General features: G+C 22.9%; 1 protein-coding gene across 1 annotated transcript in view; it reads left to right on the forward strand.

The window, feature by feature from the left end:
- The window catches only part of LOC117179504 (eukaryotic translation initiation factor 2A), a 34,798-nt gene that overhangs the window by 5,526 nt on the left and 9,326 nt on the right, over positions 1 to 19,946 (forward strand). Inside the window, exons 3-10 of the mRNA XM_033371373.1 lie at positions 2,988 to 3,087; positions 3,156 to 3,331; positions 3,411 to 3,499; positions 6,779 to 6,929; positions 13,356 to 13,526; positions 13,685 to 13,859; positions 18,659 to 18,822; positions 18,893 to 18,988. Of these exons, the coding sequence (XP_033227264.1) occupies positions 2,988 to 3,087; positions 3,156 to 3,331; positions 3,411 to 3,499; positions 6,779 to 6,929; positions 13,356 to 13,526; positions 13,685 to 13,859; positions 18,659 to 18,822; positions 18,893 to 18,988 (1,122 nt within the window). The remainder of the gene's footprint in view (positions 1 to 2,987; positions 3,088 to 3,155; positions 3,332 to 3,410; positions 3,500 to 6,778; positions 6,930 to 13,355; positions 13,527 to 13,684; positions 13,860 to 18,658; positions 18,823 to 18,892; positions 18,989 to 19,946) is intronic.

Genomic DNA, 19,946 nt, shown 5'->3' on the forward strand with positions numbered 1-19,946 from the left:
GTATTACAGTTAAACATTCATAATTTTAGTTGAAAATTCATCTTTATGATTAGAAATAAATTTACTTGATTGAAAAATAAACTCTTTTGTTTGAAATTACTTTTTTTTTATTGAAGATTCATAATTTTAATTAAAAACTCGTTTCTTTGGTTATAAAATAAGCTATTTGATTGAAAAATTGTTTTTTCTTGGAATGAAAAGAAATTTCTTAATCGAAAATTTAATTATTTTATTGAAAATTGATTTAGTTTTTAGTTAAAAATCCTATTATAGTAGAATATTCCATAATTTTAGTTAAAAATTCATTTGCTTGGTTGAAAATTCATTTTATGACTGACAATTTAATCATTAAATTTTCTGTTGAATATTTTTTAGTTGAAAATTCGTATTTTTTGGTTGAACATTGATTTTCTTAACTTAAATTTAATTATTTATGTTTTGGTTGACAATTTCTCCGTTTTAGTATGAACTATTTTTTGTTACTGGAAATTTAAATATTCCAATTAAAGGTTCATAATTTTAGTTGAAGATTTATCAGTTTGGTTGAAAGTTAATTTTTTCAACTGAACATTTAATCGTTACATTTTTGGTGGAAAATTGACCTTTTCTAGTTAAAAATTTAACAATTTGGATGTAAATTTTTTTAATGATTTTTTTTCTTTGAAATTTAATCTCCTTGTTTAAAAATTCTTCTTTTTGGCTGAAAATTCAAGAATTACAGTTAAATATTCTAGAGTGGCGGCTGGACCAGAAAACCGGGAAATGACCAGGAATTTTTTGAGACCGGGAAATGACAGTGAATTTTTTTTACCTGGAATTTTACAAATTTGTAGAAGAAAATCTGTTCACGTTCGATTTCAGCAGTTTTTACATAATTAGTTGAATTTTTATGTTTTTCAGTTATGCTATTATTTAGCTTAAAGTGCGTAATTCAAAATTTGCTTACTTTGCAAATTTTCCATTGAAAACTTTTATTTCTAAGCTTACATTTTTAATTTGAAGAATTTTAAAATGTTTTCTTAAAGACTTGAAATCCTTTGATCCTTTGATGTTGAAAATTTGAGATAAAAAACAATTTGCAATCAGTTAAAAATTTAAGAATTTTCAGATTTTAACGTTAAAATTTAAACGGTTTCAATTTCAAAGTCTTAGTCATTAAACAAATGTGAACGTGTGACTGAAAGTTTATAAATTATTTTCAACTTAAAAAAGAAATTCATAATAATCTATTCTTAATTAAAGGATTTTATTAAATTAAAAATATTGTTTGAGTTTGAAATATTCAATTTTTAACCCATTCAATTTGAAATTTTTAATTAAAAAAAATTAATTACTGAATATTTAGCAATATTTGAATCGTTAAACTTTCGAAAAATGCCTAATTTGTAAGTGAAATTTTAAAATTTGTATTTATAATTTACAAATGAACATTTGTAGAATAAATTTGAGTAATTTTAAGAGATATTTAGGAGTTTTAAAAAGATTAAAAATTATCATGCAAATTTTAGAAAGTTTTCTTAAAATCTTTGAGAATCTTTTTTGAACATTTTCTTTAAATCTTTAAAAAACTTTTTAAATATTCTCTAAAGTAATTTTTCAAACTGAAAAATTATTTTTAATTTTCCTTGGAATCTGAAGAAAATGTTTTTATTCTTTTGAAGCCTTTCACAATTCTTGAAAAGAATAAATGTATTTTCTGAAAATTGTAGAAGAAATTCAATTAATTTTAACGGATATTTAGAAGTTCTGAAGAAATTTCTAAAATAATTTTAAATTTAAAACAACTTCTAGATTTCTCAAGTGTTTGAAATAAAATTTTGAAGCTATCCAAGGATGTTTAAACTATTTAGAAAGAAAATAATTTAATTTCTAATTTAAGAAGTGTTAGTTAAATAAATTTCCATTTTTCAATATTTGATGTTTCTAGCTTAAAATTCCTTAAAATTATATAATTTTAAAGTTCATTGATTAATTTTTTAATTTAGAGCATTGAAAATGAAAACGTGGATTTATATTTTTTTATATTGAAAAATGTTAGTACCTTTAATTTTATACGTGTAAATTATTTGAGCATTTTAATAAAAAAATTTTTATTTAAATTTTAAATGTTCAAAATTTGGCAGTTCCACTTTGAGTACTTTTATTTATCAGTTCAGTTTTTATTACCTCAAGTAGAAAATTTGTTAGCTTTAGTTTTCCATTTTTTAAATTTCATTGACCGTAAAAAATGTTTGCGAACCGGGAAATGATTCGTAATTTTAATTAAAAACTCGTTTTTTTTTGGTTACAAAAATTAACTGTGTGATTGAATAATTGTTTATTCTTTGTATGAAAAGAAATTTGTTAACCGAAAATTTAACTATTTTATTTAAAATTTGTTTCGCTTTTAGTTAAAAATACTATTCCAGTTGAATTTTCCATAATTTTAGTTAACAATTTTTTTCTGGGTTAAAAATTTATTTTATGCCTGACAATTTAACTATTCAATGTTTAAAACTCATTTTGTTGAAAATTGATTTTTTTTTCTTGTTGATAATTCAACTATTTGGTTGAAAATTTGTCTCCTCTGATTGAAAATTCAACTATTTCGTTGAAATTCATTTACTCGTATTTTATTTAAAAATTGTATTATTTTGTAGTAGAAAATTAATTTATTTGTTTCATCATTAATCTTATTGTTTAAAAATTCATTTTTTTCATTAAAAATTCAAGTATTTCAGTTAAATATTTATCATTTTAGTTAAAAAATTATCATTTGGTTTAAAATTCCACTATTCCAGCTAAAGATCCATAATTTTATTTGAAAATTCATTTATTTTGCAATTTTTTGTTCTGCTATGTTCAGAGATATTTAAAACGAACTTTATGATTGTAAATAAAAATCGAAATATGAATGTTCTATATTAAAAATGTTGCGGAATTTATTTAGCTGGAAATTAACTAATCTTTCGATCCCTAAGAATTTTCAATAATATCATTTTTTTCAGCGACTCCTACAAATCCTCAAGGTTCTCCAAATCTTAATATCTGGAAATCCGAGGATACAGAGCTCGTAAAAAGCTTTGTCCAGAAGAAACAAACCGACTGGTATATTTTTCGATATTCTATTTTAAGTAGATTTATAGACTCTGGTAGTTAATTTTTTATTAATTTAGGGAACCGCAATGGTCGAGTGATGAAAAAATCTGTGGAATGCTTGTAAATAATGACGTCGTTTTGTACGAGGACGTAAATTTTGAGAGAGCTGCGCACCGAATAAACGTAGCCAAAATAGCTAAATTCAGTATAGCACCTGGTGCAGTTCCTTATCACATACTGTGCTACATGCCTGGTAAAATCATTTATTTATATTGTTTTTTTTTTCTCAATTAGTTCCTTCGAACAAGTAATTTAATCGATTTTTTTTTAAGGAAAACCTGGCCAAGCATCTTTTGGTCGACTCTTTCAGTACCCAAAATTCGAATCGACTCAGTCAATAGCAAACAAAAGTTTCTTCCAGGTAAATTTACTTTTATTTAACATATTATTCTAGGGTTCGCAGTCTTTCTCATATTCCATTTGCCATTTTTCCCCCCTATTTTCTCGAAAAAATATTAAATCTATTAGAAAGTTAACTGAATTACTGTATAAATAAAAACAGAATAAATATATTAAACAATTGTTCAATTTGTTTGAGCTGAAGGAAAAAAAATTGTGGATTGGCACACGAAGAAAAGTAATAAATAATTTCGAAATCGATTGATATCTTCTGTTTTTTTTTAATTTTTATTTAAAGATTCAAATTTCTGAAAATTAAAAAAAAATCGTATTGGTTGAAAAATTATGAAAATTTTTTCATATCTAGTTTCTGCTAGTGAATAATAATAAAAAAAGAGTTTGCTCAATTTAAAATTTTTTGAACATTTTCAAAAAAATGTTTATTTTTAATTTTTATTGAGTTAAATGTACAGTTTTTTTAGACAAAGTTTAATATATAACCTGAAATTTCTTTAATTTGAACTAAAGAAATAGATCACTATTTTGATTTCATGCAAAACTTTTTTGTGTATTTGAAACGTTCAAAAATTTCAAAAAAATCCAAAAATTCTCAATCAGCAAAAAAAGAATTTTCCGAAGAAGAAAAATGATAGCATGTTTTTTGCAAATTTTCCAAAAATGCCAAATTGACAAAAACTTTTATTTTTTATTATTTTTAAGTGGCAAAATCTGTATATGTAAAATTAATGTAAAGATCTATCAAAATTTAAACAAACTTCCTCTTCCTTTTCCTAAATCAAGAAAGCTGAGATTTTTTTAGAGAACAGAATAAAATCAAAAAAAGTTGTTTTTTTTATTTAAAAATTTGTAAACTAAAACAATTTTTTATTTAATATTTTTTTAGCTCTCAAGGTTCAATTTAAAAATATCAATTGTTAAGTCCTTCATTTTTAATTCATATAATAAACGTTTTTTAATAGCTACTGTTTTTAGTGGTAAAATAATTTCAAATTAATAGCGTTTTAAATTAAACAATTTTTATTTTGTAATATTTAATAATCTTTATACGTTTTAAATTCAAACATTTTTAAGTTATCAATTGCACATTTCATTTTTTAAGTATAAACACTTTTTAGAAGATTAAAAAAATACTATTTATATTTTTTTAATATTTATGGAAACTGTTAAGATCTCCAGATACGTAACAAATATTGGCGTATATGAAAATATCGAAATTACGAAAGTAAAGAGTTTTTTCATTCATATTTTGCTAGCTAAAAATAATAATTTCTTTAATTATTTAACTTGTTTAAAAATGATTAGAACTCTTAATATTTAAAATTTCGATATTATAGATTTTTAAATAGTTTATATTTTTAATATTTAGATAGTAAAAATACAGGGATGCGAAAATAATTTTTTTTTTTTAATATTAGAAAATAAAAATCCAGGTAAAACTGAACTGGATTTTCACAATTTCAAGGGATTTTAACAAATTTCTAGAAAACTTTAGGAAATAAATTAAATTTTATTTCAAGGGATTTCTACAAGTTTCAACAATTTCAAGGGATATCTAGGATATAAAAAAATTGCAGAAGATTTTAAAGATTTTAGGTTGTTTTAAAAGATTCCAAAGAATTTCAAGAGATTTTTTTTTAATTTGTAGAATTTCTAATATCACAAACTTTTCAATATGGATTTTTAAATAGTTTATTTTTAATATTTAAAAAAAATGCTTGAGTTTCATTCAAAGTATTAATTGTAGTAAAGATAAAAATAAAAAAAGGACAGAATTATTTAATCATACTTATAAGTATCACGTTTAGTTATTGATTAAGTAATTTTTAGACGAGAAAATATTTTGGATTGTGAGAAATATTTAGAACATAAAAAACTTTTTAATCAACAAATTTGATGTTTTCAATTTTAAAAAATTCTTGAATTGTAGAAATTATAAAAAAAAACTATAAATTTTCGGATAAAAAGATTATTTCTTCCTCTTTTTGGCTTATAAAAAGTATACCGATTTTATTTCTTCAACAAAAAATATTTTCTTCACAGAATATATCCCACACATAAATAGTTTTTTTTATCTATAAATATTATCCAAATATTATAAACAAAAGTATTAAAAGCGGTAAATAAAAAGAAGTTCCATTTTTTAGTTTTTTTACTTCAAAAGCTTAAATTTAAAAAGATTTTATTTTAAATTTCTGAATTTTTGGAAGTTTCCAATTTCAAATTAAAAAATTGTATTATTTAAAATCGCAATTGGTCAAAATTTATTTATATAAATTTGGTGCCGCAGTAATTAAATGATTTATTTAATTTTAAATGGTTACAAGATTCGAGTTCTGAGTTTTCATGTCAATTGCTAAATAACAATTTTTTCCTTTCATAAGTTTTAATTTTACAATTGAAATTGAAATAGTTGATTTTGTAAAAATAATAAAAAGTAATTTAAAATTACTTATTATTTCGAACTTTTTAAATAATAATTCCATTTTAATGGCTTATAATTGAAAATTTTTCTATTTTGAACGGCAAATATGACCATGAATTTATTAGTTGATATTAAAAAAAATTCTAATCAATTTTAATGTTAAATTATTTTTCTAAAGTAATAGCAGTTTAAAATTCTAGAATTTCGGAAGCTTGGACTTTGAAAAATTGAATAAAGTTTTTGGTTTCAAATTTTAATCGATTTGAATTCACAATTAAAAAATTTTAAATTATTTAATTTTGAACGCTGTATAATATTACATTTAATGATCCTATTTTGAAGATTACAATATGAAAATACTCCATTTTTAATGTTTTGAAATTGTATTTTCGAAATCTTAGTCTGAATCCATTCACTTTCGAGATTCTCCAATTAAATATAAAATTGTTTACTTTTTCCCAATTTTAAACGCTTTCGTTTCGAAATGATACTAGTGTAATTCCTTTTTATTCCATTTTTAATACATATTCTCCTTTTAAAATTTTACTTAATCTGAAATTGTTTGATTTGGAAGATTTTCGATTCAAAATTGTTAAAAAAAATTTTTTAATTTAAAAATGATTTTATTCGAAATTATTAACTATGAATTTTAAAAATACTTTTAAAATAAAATAATGACTCTTTAATTATATGTATGATTTATTATGTGAAAAAAGCCTTTTCCCGAAGAAAATTACCCTATTTCCTCCCTTTTGAGTTTTTTCTTGCCCCTTGAGCCCTATTATTTCCTTAATTATTCCTTTGTGGTAATTATCCAGTATCTAAAATGATATCTTACTTAATTTGTATTTTTCGCAGTCAGACAGAGTTGACATTTATTGGAATCAAAAGGGAACTAGTGCATTATTAATGACTAGCACAGAAGTTGATAAAACTGGGGCTTCCTATTACGGCAAAACAACTTTGCATTATCTGAGTACAAAAGGCGAAACGGCTCTAGTCAGTCTCAGTGAGTATAGTTTTATTTTAATTGAAAATTTATCATTCTCGCTCACATCAAATTATTCAGGCCTCACAGACCGATCCAAGATTCAGAAATTAAAAAAAAAAATGAAGCAAAAATCAGGGAATTTCTGTAAAAGAGTGTCCAGCGACTTTCAAAACCTGGAATTCTCCTTGATTTTTTTTCTAAACCTTGAAAACCTGGAAATCTCGTTAAATTGTTAAATTACCCAAAGATTTCGAATCTTTATACAAATTTTAGGGATGTCAAGGATTTGTAAATGGCGCGTTGACAAGATTTCTTAAATTTCACAAAGATTTTAAAACTTGCAAAAGATTTTCAGGATTTTAAAATTTCTAAAAAGATTGCAGTACACCAGATGTCAAAGATTTTAAAAGATTTCCAAAATTTTAAACGATTTCAAAATGTTTTGGAAAATTTCAAACGATTTCACAAATATTTCAAATAATTCATAAGGATTTAAAAATATTTTCAGAAATTCAAATATTTTCAAAAAGGGTACCAGGGTGGCCGCCTGACCGGGAAACCTGGAAAATCGGGAAATGACCGGGAATTTTATGAAACCGGGAAATGACAGTGAATTTATTTTTTGACCGGGAATTTTACGAAATTTTTAGAATAAAAATTTTTTCCAACTTAAATTTAACCGGTTTTTAAATAATTTTTCAAATTGTGATTTTTATAAATTATTATATCATTCAGTTTAGAATGCTTGATTCGAAAACCTTTCACTCTCAAAATTTTCCATTTTAGATTTTTAATTTTGAAAAGCATATATTTTAATTTAAAGAATTTTAAAATGCAGTTTTGAAGGCCTAAAAAATTAGAAGTATTTAAAATCGAAGATTTTTTAAATAAAAAACAGGGTGGCGGCCGGACCGAGAATTTTACAAATTTCCAGAAGAAAAATCTGCACAAGTTCGATTTTAATAGTTATTTTTTTAAATAATTAAAGTGCAGTTTTGAAGATTTAAACCATTAAAAATTAAAAGCATTTGAAGTGTTGAAATCGGAACAATAATTGATTTGACCAAACAATTCTAGATCCATTCAAAATGTGAGAATTTTCAGATTGTAACTGTTTTAATCCGAAAGTCTTGATAATAATTGAAATTAATATATCCTTTATTCCGATAATTTTATTTTTGAATAAAAATTGTCATGATTTATCAATAATATATTTTTAATTCAGCGTTTCAGGTCTTCCTTTATATTATTTTTTATATTATTTGGAATCGAATATTTGATGTATCTTGTTGAAAATTCATCTTTTTGGTAAAAAATAATATTCTTGGTTGAAAATTAAAATTTTTCGGTAAAAATTGATGTATTTTGTAAAAAATTCGTCTTTTTCTGCAAAAAGTAATATTTTTGATTTATTATTAATCTGTTTTAGTTAAGGGTTCAAGTGTTTTGTTGAAAATTTAATAATTTGTTTATTGTTTAATAATTTTCATCTTTTTTGTAAGAAAATTAATATTCTTGGTTGAAAATTCAAATAATTGGTTAAAAATTGATGTATTTTGTTAAAAATTCGTCTTCTTTTATTTTCATTGTATTTTCATTTTATTTTCATTGTTTTGGTAGAAATTATTTGCGCCTATTTTTGTCATATTAATTGAAAAATCATCTCTGGTTGGAAATGTACCTCTTTTTTTGAAAATGCGTCTTTTTTGGTTAAAAATAAAAATATTTTGTAGCAAATTCAACTATTTGGTTAAAAATTCAACTAGTTTGTTTAAAATAGTTTTAAAATAAATCCACAATAATATAGACATAACAAAAGGTTTTTATTAAATTTAAAATTTTGTGAGTCTAAATTATTTAATTTTTATCCCATTTAATTTCAAATTTCTTAATGTAGAAACAGAATAAGTATTTAATATTTAGCAATATTTCACTGTTCATTCCAGACGAGTAAATTGAAACCAAATATTTAAAAGAAAACAATTTGAAACTGAATTGTTTTACAACTTCTAAATATATTTTAAAATTAATCGAAATTTTCCTACAATTTAAGAAAATCCAGCAAATTAGAAAAAATCTTCCATAATTTTTCAAAGTGAAAAATCATTTTCAATTTTCCCAAGAATCTTAAGAATTTTTTTTTTTAAGTCTTTCACAATTCTTAAAAAAATTCGAAATTTTTTGTTTGAAATCTGCAAAAATCTACATTTTATTTTAAATTCGGCTGTAAGGATTTGAAATTATTTCAAGTTCTAAATTTAATTCAAATCGTTTTAAAACTTCTAAATATCTCTTAAAATTACTATAATATTTTTACAAATAATAAGTGTTCTATAGTTATAGAAAAAATTCAATTCATTTTGAAATATATTTAAAAATTCTGACAAAAAATTCAATAATGATTTTGAATTTGGAAACATTTAAAATCACTTCTAGTTTTCTAAAAGATTTTAAATAAAATTTCAAAGCTTTTAAAGGATGCCTAGACTATTTAAAATAAAAATAATCTAACTTTCTAATTTATGTACTGTTAAATTAAAAAAGTTATTTTTCAATTTTTAATGTTTCTGCTCAAAATTACTTGAAATAATATAATCTTGAAAATTTTTAAAGTTCATTGCTTGATTCTTTAATTTAGACTATTGAAAATGTTAACGTGGATTTATATTTTTGGAACTTAATCTAAATTTTTGAACTCTATAATTGATAAAAGTTCTAAATTTTGCAGTTTATTTGCATTTAATTTAACATTGTTTAATTGAAAAGTTATAGTACGTTCTATTTGATACGTGTACATTTTTTAGCATTTGAATACACAATTCTTGAATTGAAAACTTTTAAACATCAATTTCAAATTTTTGAAATTCAAGTATTCCACTTTGAATGCTTTAATTTGTTGTTTATTTTTTATTACTTTATATGGAAAAATGTTTAGAATACAGTTTGATTTTTTAAATTCCATTGGCCGTGAAAAATGTTTGCGAACCGAGAAATGACCGGGAATTTTTTTCTTCGATTAAAACGGCCACCCTTGTACATTAGAGCAGATTTCAGTGATTTTAAAACATTTCTAAAGGTTTCGATTTTGAGACGATTTCAACAGATTTCAATGACCTGATACGAAAATAAATTATATCGCAAAGATTAAAGAAATACTTTATTAATATTTCCAAGATTTCAAAATATTTCACACAATTTTCAAGGATTTCAAAGATTTTACTAAAATTTAAAAATATTTCACAAAGATTTCAAATGAACACAAAAGGTTTCACAAATTTCTCAAAGAATCCATAAGGATTTAAAAAGATTTCAAGAATATCAAACATTTCAGAAAGGATACAGTTCGCCAAGTTTCAAACAATAAGTTTAATACAAGTTTAAATTTTTTCAATTCAATTTCAAAAATTTCAAATATACCAGTGATTTCAATAAATACACAAGATGTTGGAAAGAATTCACAAGTTTTTTTAAAAAATTCATAAGGATTTCAAAAAATTTCTCAAACTTTTCACAAAGATTTAAAAGAATTCAAGGATTTTAAGGACTTATGTTCGCTAAAAATTAAAAATTTGTAAGGGTTTTTAATGCTCTCAATGTATTTAAATAAATTTTCCAGGATTTCGTGAAAAATCGCCATATCTCATAGAATTGCACAGGATTTCATTAAAATTTTAGTGAATTTTAAAGATTTCAAAGATTTTTGAAATAAGTTTTTGGAATCCACCCTGAATCCTTATTAATTTATCCTAATTTTTCTTTTTAATTCTTTTGAATTTTGAAAAATTAAATTCATAAAATGATCAAAGGATTTGAAATATTTTAAGATTCTTTTTTCAATTTCTTGGCATTTTCAAGAGCTTCAAAAAAATTTAAAGGATATATTTTAAGATATTTAAAAAGATTCCAAGAATTCGTTTATTTATTTTAATAATTTGAAAGGATTTTAAATACTTTGAAATATTTTAGGGCATTTAAAAAGATTGGAAGGCATTTTCAAGAGTTTTGAAGAATTTTAAGGAATTTTAAAGAGTTATTATTTCCAATTTCAATTATTTTGAATTGTCTTGTAGTCATTGTCACTTTTTTGTTTAAAAATGATAGGGTTTTAAAGATTTGAAGAAATTTTCAAATATTTTTTTTCAATTTATTTGTAATTCAACCTGAATAGGTATTAATTTATCCTGAATTCTTTTGAATTCTTCTACATTCACCCAATTCTACTGAATTAAATTGATTCTTAAAAAGTTTTTGTCGCTTTTCATCAAATTCCTTTGAATTCTCCTTAATTTTTCTACACTCATTTCAAACTTAATCCATTAAATTTTTTACAATTCCCTTAATTGCTCTTTAAATTCAGCTTGATTTTTTTTATGAAGTTCATGAAATTCTTCTCATTTTCCTTAAATTCCACTAAATTCAATAACATTTTACTGAAATGAATGGATTTTTAAAATTATTTCCAATTTATTTGAATTCTTTTTTGGTTATAGATTAATAGGGTTTAAAAGTTTTAAAGAGATTTTAAATTATGTTTTTTTTAAATTCATCTTGAATTATTATTAAATTACCCTGAATTCTTTTTTATTCTTTGGAATTCTCTTGAATTTTTTTCTTTTATCTGAATTCTTCTAAATTTACTCAATTCTACTTGATTAGATTTAAAAAAATTTTAATGTTTTTAATTGCTTGATCCTAAAGTCTTTCAACCTCATCTTGAATTCTTAGGCAGTTTAACAAATTCTTTTGAATTCCATTGCATTTTTCTAAACTATTTTCGAAGTTACTGAATTCAATGAAGTTTTTTTATATTTTTAAATTGTTTTTTTATCTTTTTAAATTGTTTTCCAATTCGTTTTAATTCTTTTTAAATTCTCCTTAAATTTTTATGAATTCTAAAGAATTGTTCTCGATTCCCTTAATTTCCTTTAAATTTCTAATTTTATGTAAATCCATGGATTTTTTTATATTTCTAACAGTTTTTCCAATGGATTTGAATTTCCTTGCAAATTTTTTAACTAATTTCAAAGCTTATTTCATGCTTATAAATTGTTTTCAATTAATTTAAATTCTTTTTAAATTCTACTTGAATTTTTATGAATTTTAACGAATTGTTCTCGATTCCCTTAATTTCCTTTAAATTCATTCTAATTTTACGGAAATCAATGGATTTTTTTTATGTTTCCAACAATTTTTCCAATTGATTTGAATTATTTTGAATTTGAATTGAATTTTTTTTTTTAAGTTTTAAAATTTATTATGAGTGTTTCTTTGATGGAAAATTATTTTCTTTTTTTTTTAAATAATTTTTTTAAACTGAAAATATAACTTTTATTTTTTGTCGAAATTTTTTTTTATTTTATAGAAATGTTATCTTCTTGGATAAAAATTCATCTGTTTGGTTGAAAATTTAACTATTGGATTAAAAATTTATTTTTTGATTGAAAATTAATCTTTTTAATTAAAAATTTCTTTCTTTTATGAAACATTAAATTGTTTTGTTGAAAATTCGTTTTTCTTTTCAAAAATTAATTTTCTCAAATGAAAGTTCAACTATGCCATGTTCTTCATTTGAAAATTCAGCTATTTAATAAAAAAATTCTGTATTTTGTTGAAAATTTGTCTTTTATGGTAGAATATTATTCTTCTTGGACTAATTGACTTTTTTTCTTGAAAATGCATTTTTTGTAGTTGAAAATTGATCTATTAGATTGTAAACTCCTATCAAAATGCATGAATTTGGTTAAAATCAATCTAAGTATTCCATTTTTTGTCGAATTTTTCTGTTAAATAGAAATTCAATTTTCTTTGTTGAAAATTCATCTGTTTGATTGAAAATTTGCCTTTTTTCCTGAGAATATTCAACTGTTGTGTTAAATTTTTTTAACTGTAAATTTAACTTTACCCTATTTGGTTTAAACTTTATTTTATCAGCTAAAAATGCAGCTATTGGATTGAAAATTCGTTTAAAAATTTTTGGATATTCTTTTATTTTGTTGAAAATTCATTTTTAAATGCATTTTTTAAATTTAAAATGTAGCTCTTCCATTTTTTTTTGGAAAATTAATATTTTTTTCCTGGAATTTGTTAAAGCTCATTTCAAAGCAGATTTATATTAATTTTTTTTCATCTTTTTAAAATGTTTCAATTCATTTAAATTCTATTTTAGGTTCTCCTTGAATTTTTTTTATGAATTTCATCGATTTCTTCTTGTTTCCCCTAATTTTCTCTAAATTCATTCAAATTTTACGGAAATTAATGGATTTTTTTTATTTTTAATATTTTTTCCAACTAATTTTTACTCTTTTGAATTTAAATTGAATTGTTTTTGCAATTTTATGATTTTATACCCAATGAGCGTGTCAGAAAAAACCCTTTTGTCCCTGTATTTTATTCCATAGGGACTGCGAGGCCTGAATTCTTAATAATTATTTTCAAATTCAATAGGTAAGGAGGGTCCAATACACGCGGTCGAGTGGTCGCCAAAAAACACCGAGTTTTGTGTAATTTACGGTTTCATGCCATCAAAAGCGACGCTATTCAATTTGAAATGTGAGGCAATCTTTGAATTCGGATCGAAACATCGTAACAGCATTTACTACAATCCGCACGGAAACAATATCCTTTACATAAATTAATTAATGATTATAATGATCGATAATTTTTTAATTTTTTGAATCTAAGTTTCATATTTTATTTTTTGTTTTAATCTATTATTAGTTTATTTTAGTTTAGAAACAATTAAATTGGATAGTGAATTCTTAACTACAGTGCACTTCTCTTGTTGACCGGCTTTGGAAATTTGCGCGGCGGTATAGAATTGTGGGACATGAACAACAGAAAACTAATCGCGAGTGCGGAAGCTCCTGATACAACTTTACTTCAGTGGTCTCCAAATGGAGAAAATTTTATGACTGCGACTACAGCACCCAGGCTTCGAATGGGCAATGGGTGAGACATTTTAAAATCAATTACAGGGTGGCCGCTGCACCAGGAAACCGGGATAAATCGAGAAATGACAGTGAATTTATTTTTTTTACTGAAAATTTTACAAATTTTTAGAAGAAAAAATTTGCCAAGTTCTGTTTTAACAGTTTTTAAAATAATTAATTGAATTTTTATACTTTTCCGTTATGATATAATTCAGTTTTATGATGCGTAATTCGAGAATATTTACGTTAAACATTTTCGTTTTTTAGATTTTTCATTCTAAGCGTTATTTTTTAGTGGAAAATTTATGTATTTGATTTAAAATTCGAGTATTTGGTTGAAAATTAATATTTTTATTGAAAAATCATATTATCGGGTTGAAAACTTTTACCACTTGGATAAAAGTTGAACTAATTTGTTAATAATGTATTATTTTGTTGAAAAATTATTTTTTTACTGTTAAAAATTACATTTTATTTATTTAAAGATAAAAATATTTATGATTTTTTTTATCGAAAATCAATATTTTTGGTAGAAATTTGGTCTTTTTGGTTGAAATTTCGAGTATTTCAACTACATTGGTAAAAGTTAAATTACTTCGTTAAAAATGTATTATTTTGTTTAAAGATTCATCTCTTTGGTTGAAAATTTATCTGTTTTGTTGAAATTTTTGTTTTTGTAATTAAATTTTTTTATTGAACATTTATATTTTTTATTTGAAAATTCAAATATTTGTTTGCAAATTCGTGTATTTTTTTGAAAATTATTTTTTTTTTGTAGAAAATTAATTTGCCTGATTGAAAATTTGTCTTCTTGATTTTCTGAAATTATTTCTTAGAAGAAATTTGTTCTCTTTTGGCTATTTTTTTATGGAAAATTTATCTATTTGATTTAAAATTCGAGTATTTGGTTGAAAATTAATATTTTTATTGAAAACTCATATTATCGGGTTGAAAACCTAACCACTTCGGTAAAAGTTGAACTACTTCGTTAATAATGTATTATTTTGTTGAAAAAGTATTTTTTACTGTTAAAAATTAAATTTTCTTTATTTAAAATTAAAATGATTTTTTTTATTTGAAAAGTCAACTGTTTGGTTACAAATTTATTTATTTTGTTTAAAATTCATCTTTTCTGATAGAAACTTAATCTTCTTGTTTGAAATTTTTTCTTCTTGGTTTTAAAAATTATCCCTTGGTAGAAATGTTATATTTTTTGGTTAGGATGTCAATTATTGTATCTTTTTTTGAAAATTCATCTTTTTAGGTTGAAAATTCCATTATCTGGTTAGAAATTTAACTACCATGTTTAAATTTTTTGTTTTTGAAAATTCATCTTTTCAAGTTGAAATTCTACTATTTTGTAAAAGCGCAGTTATTTTGTTGAAAATTAGTATTTTTACACGAAAATAAATCCTTTTTGTAGTAAATTGATCTATGTGGTTGAAAATTCGAGGATTTAGTTACAAATGATAAATTTGTTGAGAATGTAAATTTTTTGGTTGAAATTCCAAATACGTGGTTAAAAGTTGAACTTTGTTAAAAATTTATTATGTTTGAAGGTTCAGCTCTTTGGTTGAAAAATTTAAATAATTTTTTCAAATATCCTTTTTTTGTTGTTGAAATTACAATTTCTTTATTTAAAATTTATATTTTTTAGTTGAAAATTCAACTATTTTTTTGCAAATTCATGTATTGTGTTGAAAATTTGTCTTTTTTGGAAGAAAATTCATCTTCTTTTTTGAAAATTTTTCTACATGGTTTTAAAAATTATCTCTTGGTAGAAATGTGATATTTTTTGATTGAAATATCTATTATTGCATCTTTTTTGAAAATTCATATTTTTTGGTTGAAAATTCAACTATTTTGTTAGAAATTCAACAATCTGGCTTGAAAATTATGATTTTTTATTGAAAATTCATCCTTTTAAGTGGAAAATTCAACTATTTCGTTAAAGGTTAGTATTTTTAAACGAAAATCAATCTTTTTTGTAGTAAATTGATCTATTTGGTTGAAAATTCGAGGATTTATTTAGAAATGAACAATTTTCTTGAAAATTTATCTTTTCGGGTTGAAATTCCAATCACATGGGTAAAAGTTGAAATTTGTTACAAATTTATTATGTTTAAAGGTTCAGCTCTTTGGTTGAAAAATTTAAATAAATATTTATGCATCCTCTTTTTTGTTGTTGAAATTGAAATTTCTTGATTGAAAATTTATATTTTTTATTTGAAAATTCAACTATTTGGTTCGAAATTCAACTATCATGTTGGAAAATTCAAATTTTTTTTGAAGATTCATCTTTTTAAGTTAAAAATTTAACTATTTTGTTGAAAATTATTATCTTTTTATCGAAAATCAATATTTTTGGTAGAAAATTGTTTTATTTGGTTGAAAATTCGAGTATTGAAACTACATCGGTAAAAGTTGAATGACATGGTTAAAAATGTATTATTTATATATTTTTTAGTTGAAAATGCAAATATTTGTTTGCAAATTCATGTATTGTGTTGAAACTTCATCTTGGAAGAAATTGGCTTTTTTTTTTGGTTTAAATATCAGCTGTTACATATTTGCTGAAAATTTGTCTTTTTTATTTGAAAATTCAACTATTTGGTTACAAATTCAACAATCTTGTTGAAAATTTTTCTTTGTATGTTGAAAATTCAACTATTTTGTAAACGGGCAACTATTTTGCTGGAGTTTTGTATTTTTTGGTCAAAAATACTTCTTCTTGGTAGAAAATTCATCTATTTGGTTAAAAATTAATATTTTTAGTTTAAAAGCATATTCTCGGGTTAAAAATTCAACTACTTGGGTAATAGTTGAACTACTTTTAAAAAATGTATTATTTTGTTTAAAGGTTCATCTCTTTCGTGGAAAATTAAAAAATTTTTATGAAACATTTTTATTTTTGTTAAAATTAAATTTTCTTTATTGAAAATTTCTATTTTTTTACTTGAAAATTTAACTGGTTGTTTGCAAATTGGTATATTTTGTTAAAAATTCGTCTTTTGGGTAGAAAATTAATTTTCTTGGTTGAAAATTTAACTTCTTGGTTTTAAAATTGATCTTTTTCGAGAAATTTCATCTTTTTTGTTTGTATTATCAATTCAAATGTCTCGTTAAAAATGTTAATGTTTTGTTGAAAATTCATCTTTATAGATTAAAAATTCAATTAATTTGTTGACAATTTGTATTTTTTTGGTAGAAAATTCATCTATTTGATTTGAAATTTAATATTTTTATTTAAAATCATATTTCTGGGTTGAAAATTCAACTACACGGCTAAAAGTTGAACTACTTTGTTAAAAATGTATTATGTTTAAGAATTCATCATGAATTCATGGTTGTTAAAACTACATTTTCTTTATTCAAGATATATATTTTGTAGTGAAAAATTTAACTGATTTGTTAAACATTTGTCTTTTTAGATAGAAAATTCGTGCTTTAGAATTGAAAATTCATTTTTTTTGTTCAAAATTAACGTTTTTGTTGAAAATAAACCATTGCAAGCTGGTAATTTCACTTTTTTCTAAAAAATTCGTCTATTTAATTTCAGAATTCAACTGGTAGGTTGAAAACAAAAAAGTTCGTGTTGTATTTCAATCCTTTTTGTTAAAAGATTTATCTTCGTAGATTAAATATTCGACTATTTGATTAAAAATTCAATTATTTTGTTAAAAGGTAATCTTTTTTAAATTTTGGACCCTCTTGGTTTAAAAATTCATCTCTTATAGGAGAAAATTTATCAGTTTTTGTTGAGAATTCATCTTTGTAAGTTGAAAATTCCACTATTTTATTAAAAATTCGTCTCTTATGCTTCTAAATTCAAATTTTTTGTTATAAATATAACTTTTTGATTTTTTTTTTAAATCAACTATTTGGTTGAAACTGCAACTATTTTTGGTTGAAGTTTAATCATTTTTATTTCATAATTCAATTATTTGGTTGAAAATTCAACTATTTTGTAAAATTTCTACTATTCTGTTGAGAATTCATCATTCTTGGTCCGAAATTCAATTGTTTTGTTAAATATTCGTCTTTTTGGATAGGAAATTTGTCCTCTTACATTGAAAACTCATCTTTCGTGGTTAAAAATTAATTTTTTCTTTTAAAAATAACCATTTCAGACTGATAATTCTGCTCTCTTCTAAAAAACTGTCTTTTTGGTTGGAAAATTGAATGATGAGGTTTCAAATTCAACTATATTTAAGAAAATCAATTTCTTTTTATTGATAGGAAATTCATTTTGGTGGAAAATCGGTCTTATTGGTTATAAAATTCATTTTTTTCGGTAAAAATTTCTTCTTTTATGGTTGAAATATAATATTAATTTTGTTGATGAGAATTCATCCTTTTAGCTCGAAAATTCTACTATTTTTGTTTAAAAATTGTGGAAAAGCAAATGTTTTTGGTTGAAGCTCAATTATTTTGTTGAAATTTTAATTATTTAATTGAAATTTCAAGTATTTTGTTCAAAAGTTATATTCATTTATCGAAGATTCATTTGTTTTGTTGAAAAGTCGTCCTTTTGGATTGAAAATTCGTCCTTTGTGATCGAAAAGTAATTTTTTTTTTGTTGAAAAAAATAAATTTGAAACTTTTAAATTTTGATCCGAAATTTTTCTATTTAGTTTGTAAACGATTCTATGTTAAAAATGTTAAAAGATGAAATTTCTGGTCTTTGAGTCCAATGATCCAAGAAAATAAAAAAATTGGTCAGGTAAAAATTAGGGAATTTTGAAAATGAAGTTTTGCGGTCACCCTGAACGTATTATTAGATTTTGAAACCGAAATACAATGTATGACTCTTTCCAGTTTTAAAATTTGGCACTACACCGGTACTTTACTATATGAAAGACCTTGGAGCAAACAAGAAGAACTTTGGGAAGTTCAATGGCAAACTTTTCCTGATAACACATTTCCCGAAAACCCTATTAGTTATAAAGCCGTTGAAGGTATTGCGCCAAGTCAGCCTCAAGGTGGGTAAAAAGAAACATTAAAATCGTACAATTGATAACTTAATAATAATTTTTTTTCAAATTTGTCTAGCTTCTAAACAAGCGTACAGACCACCTTCGGCGAGAGGGCATCAAATCAATTTTAGTCTTCATGACGACGATGATACTCCTTCAAGAGCAGGCGATGGTAAATACAAATTTTTTATCCGTAAATATTATAAATAACCAAATGTAAGGAATTTTTTTTTATTCAGGGAATTTTTTCTTTAGTGAAATTAATTAACAAAGAATTGCAATATAAAATTCAGTAACAATGATTTTTTATTTGTAAAAGTAGCTTTATGTTACTGTATTTAATGTTTTTTAACTGAAAATTTAACTATTTTATTTTTGTTAAAAATATAATCATTATTAGTTGAAAATTCAAGTATCTCATTGGAACTGCATGTATTTTGGTGGAAATTTAACTATTTTATTTTTGTTAAAAATATAATCATTATTAGTTGAAAATTCAAGTATCTCATTGGAACTGCATGTATTTTGGTGGAAATTTACCAGTTTGTGGTTGATATTTTCTCTCTCTTGACGGAAAATTTTTTTATTTAAAAAAAATTAAGCCATGTTGAAAAATCCTCTTTTTTGGTTCAATTAAACTGTATTTTATTAAAAATTAAAATCTTTTTTAATTGAAATATCAACTACTACATTTTTTTCAGAATTTAGTTTTTTTGGAATTAAAATATGCTTACTTGGTTAAAAGTTAAACCCTTTTGTTGCACCATTTTAATTGAAAATTCATCTATTTGGTTGAAAACTGAGCTGTTCGATTGAATATTCGTTTTTTCCTTGGCTGGAAATTGATTTTTTTTACTGAGAATTTAATTACTATAGTTAAAACTTGATCTATTTTGTTGTAAATTATTTTATTTTTAATTTATTTTAAAATGAAAACGTAATTATTTCAGTTGAATATTCCATAACTTTAGATAAATATTCTTCTCTTGCTAAAATTACTTTTTTAAACTGAAATTTAACAATTCATTTTTTTTTAATTATCTTTTTTAGTTAAAAAATAAACTTTTTCTGTAGAAATTAATTCCCCTTGTTAAAAATTCATCTTTTTGCTTTAAAATTCAACTGTTCAA

This window comes from Belonocnema kinseyi, chromosome 9 (genome assembly GCF_010883055.1).
Source record: "Belonocnema kinseyi isolate 2016_QV_RU_SX_M_011 chromosome 9, B_treatae_v1, whole genome shotgun sequence".
NCBI lineage: Eukaryota > Metazoa > Arthropoda > Insecta > Hymenoptera > Cynipidae > Belonocnema > Belonocnema kinseyi.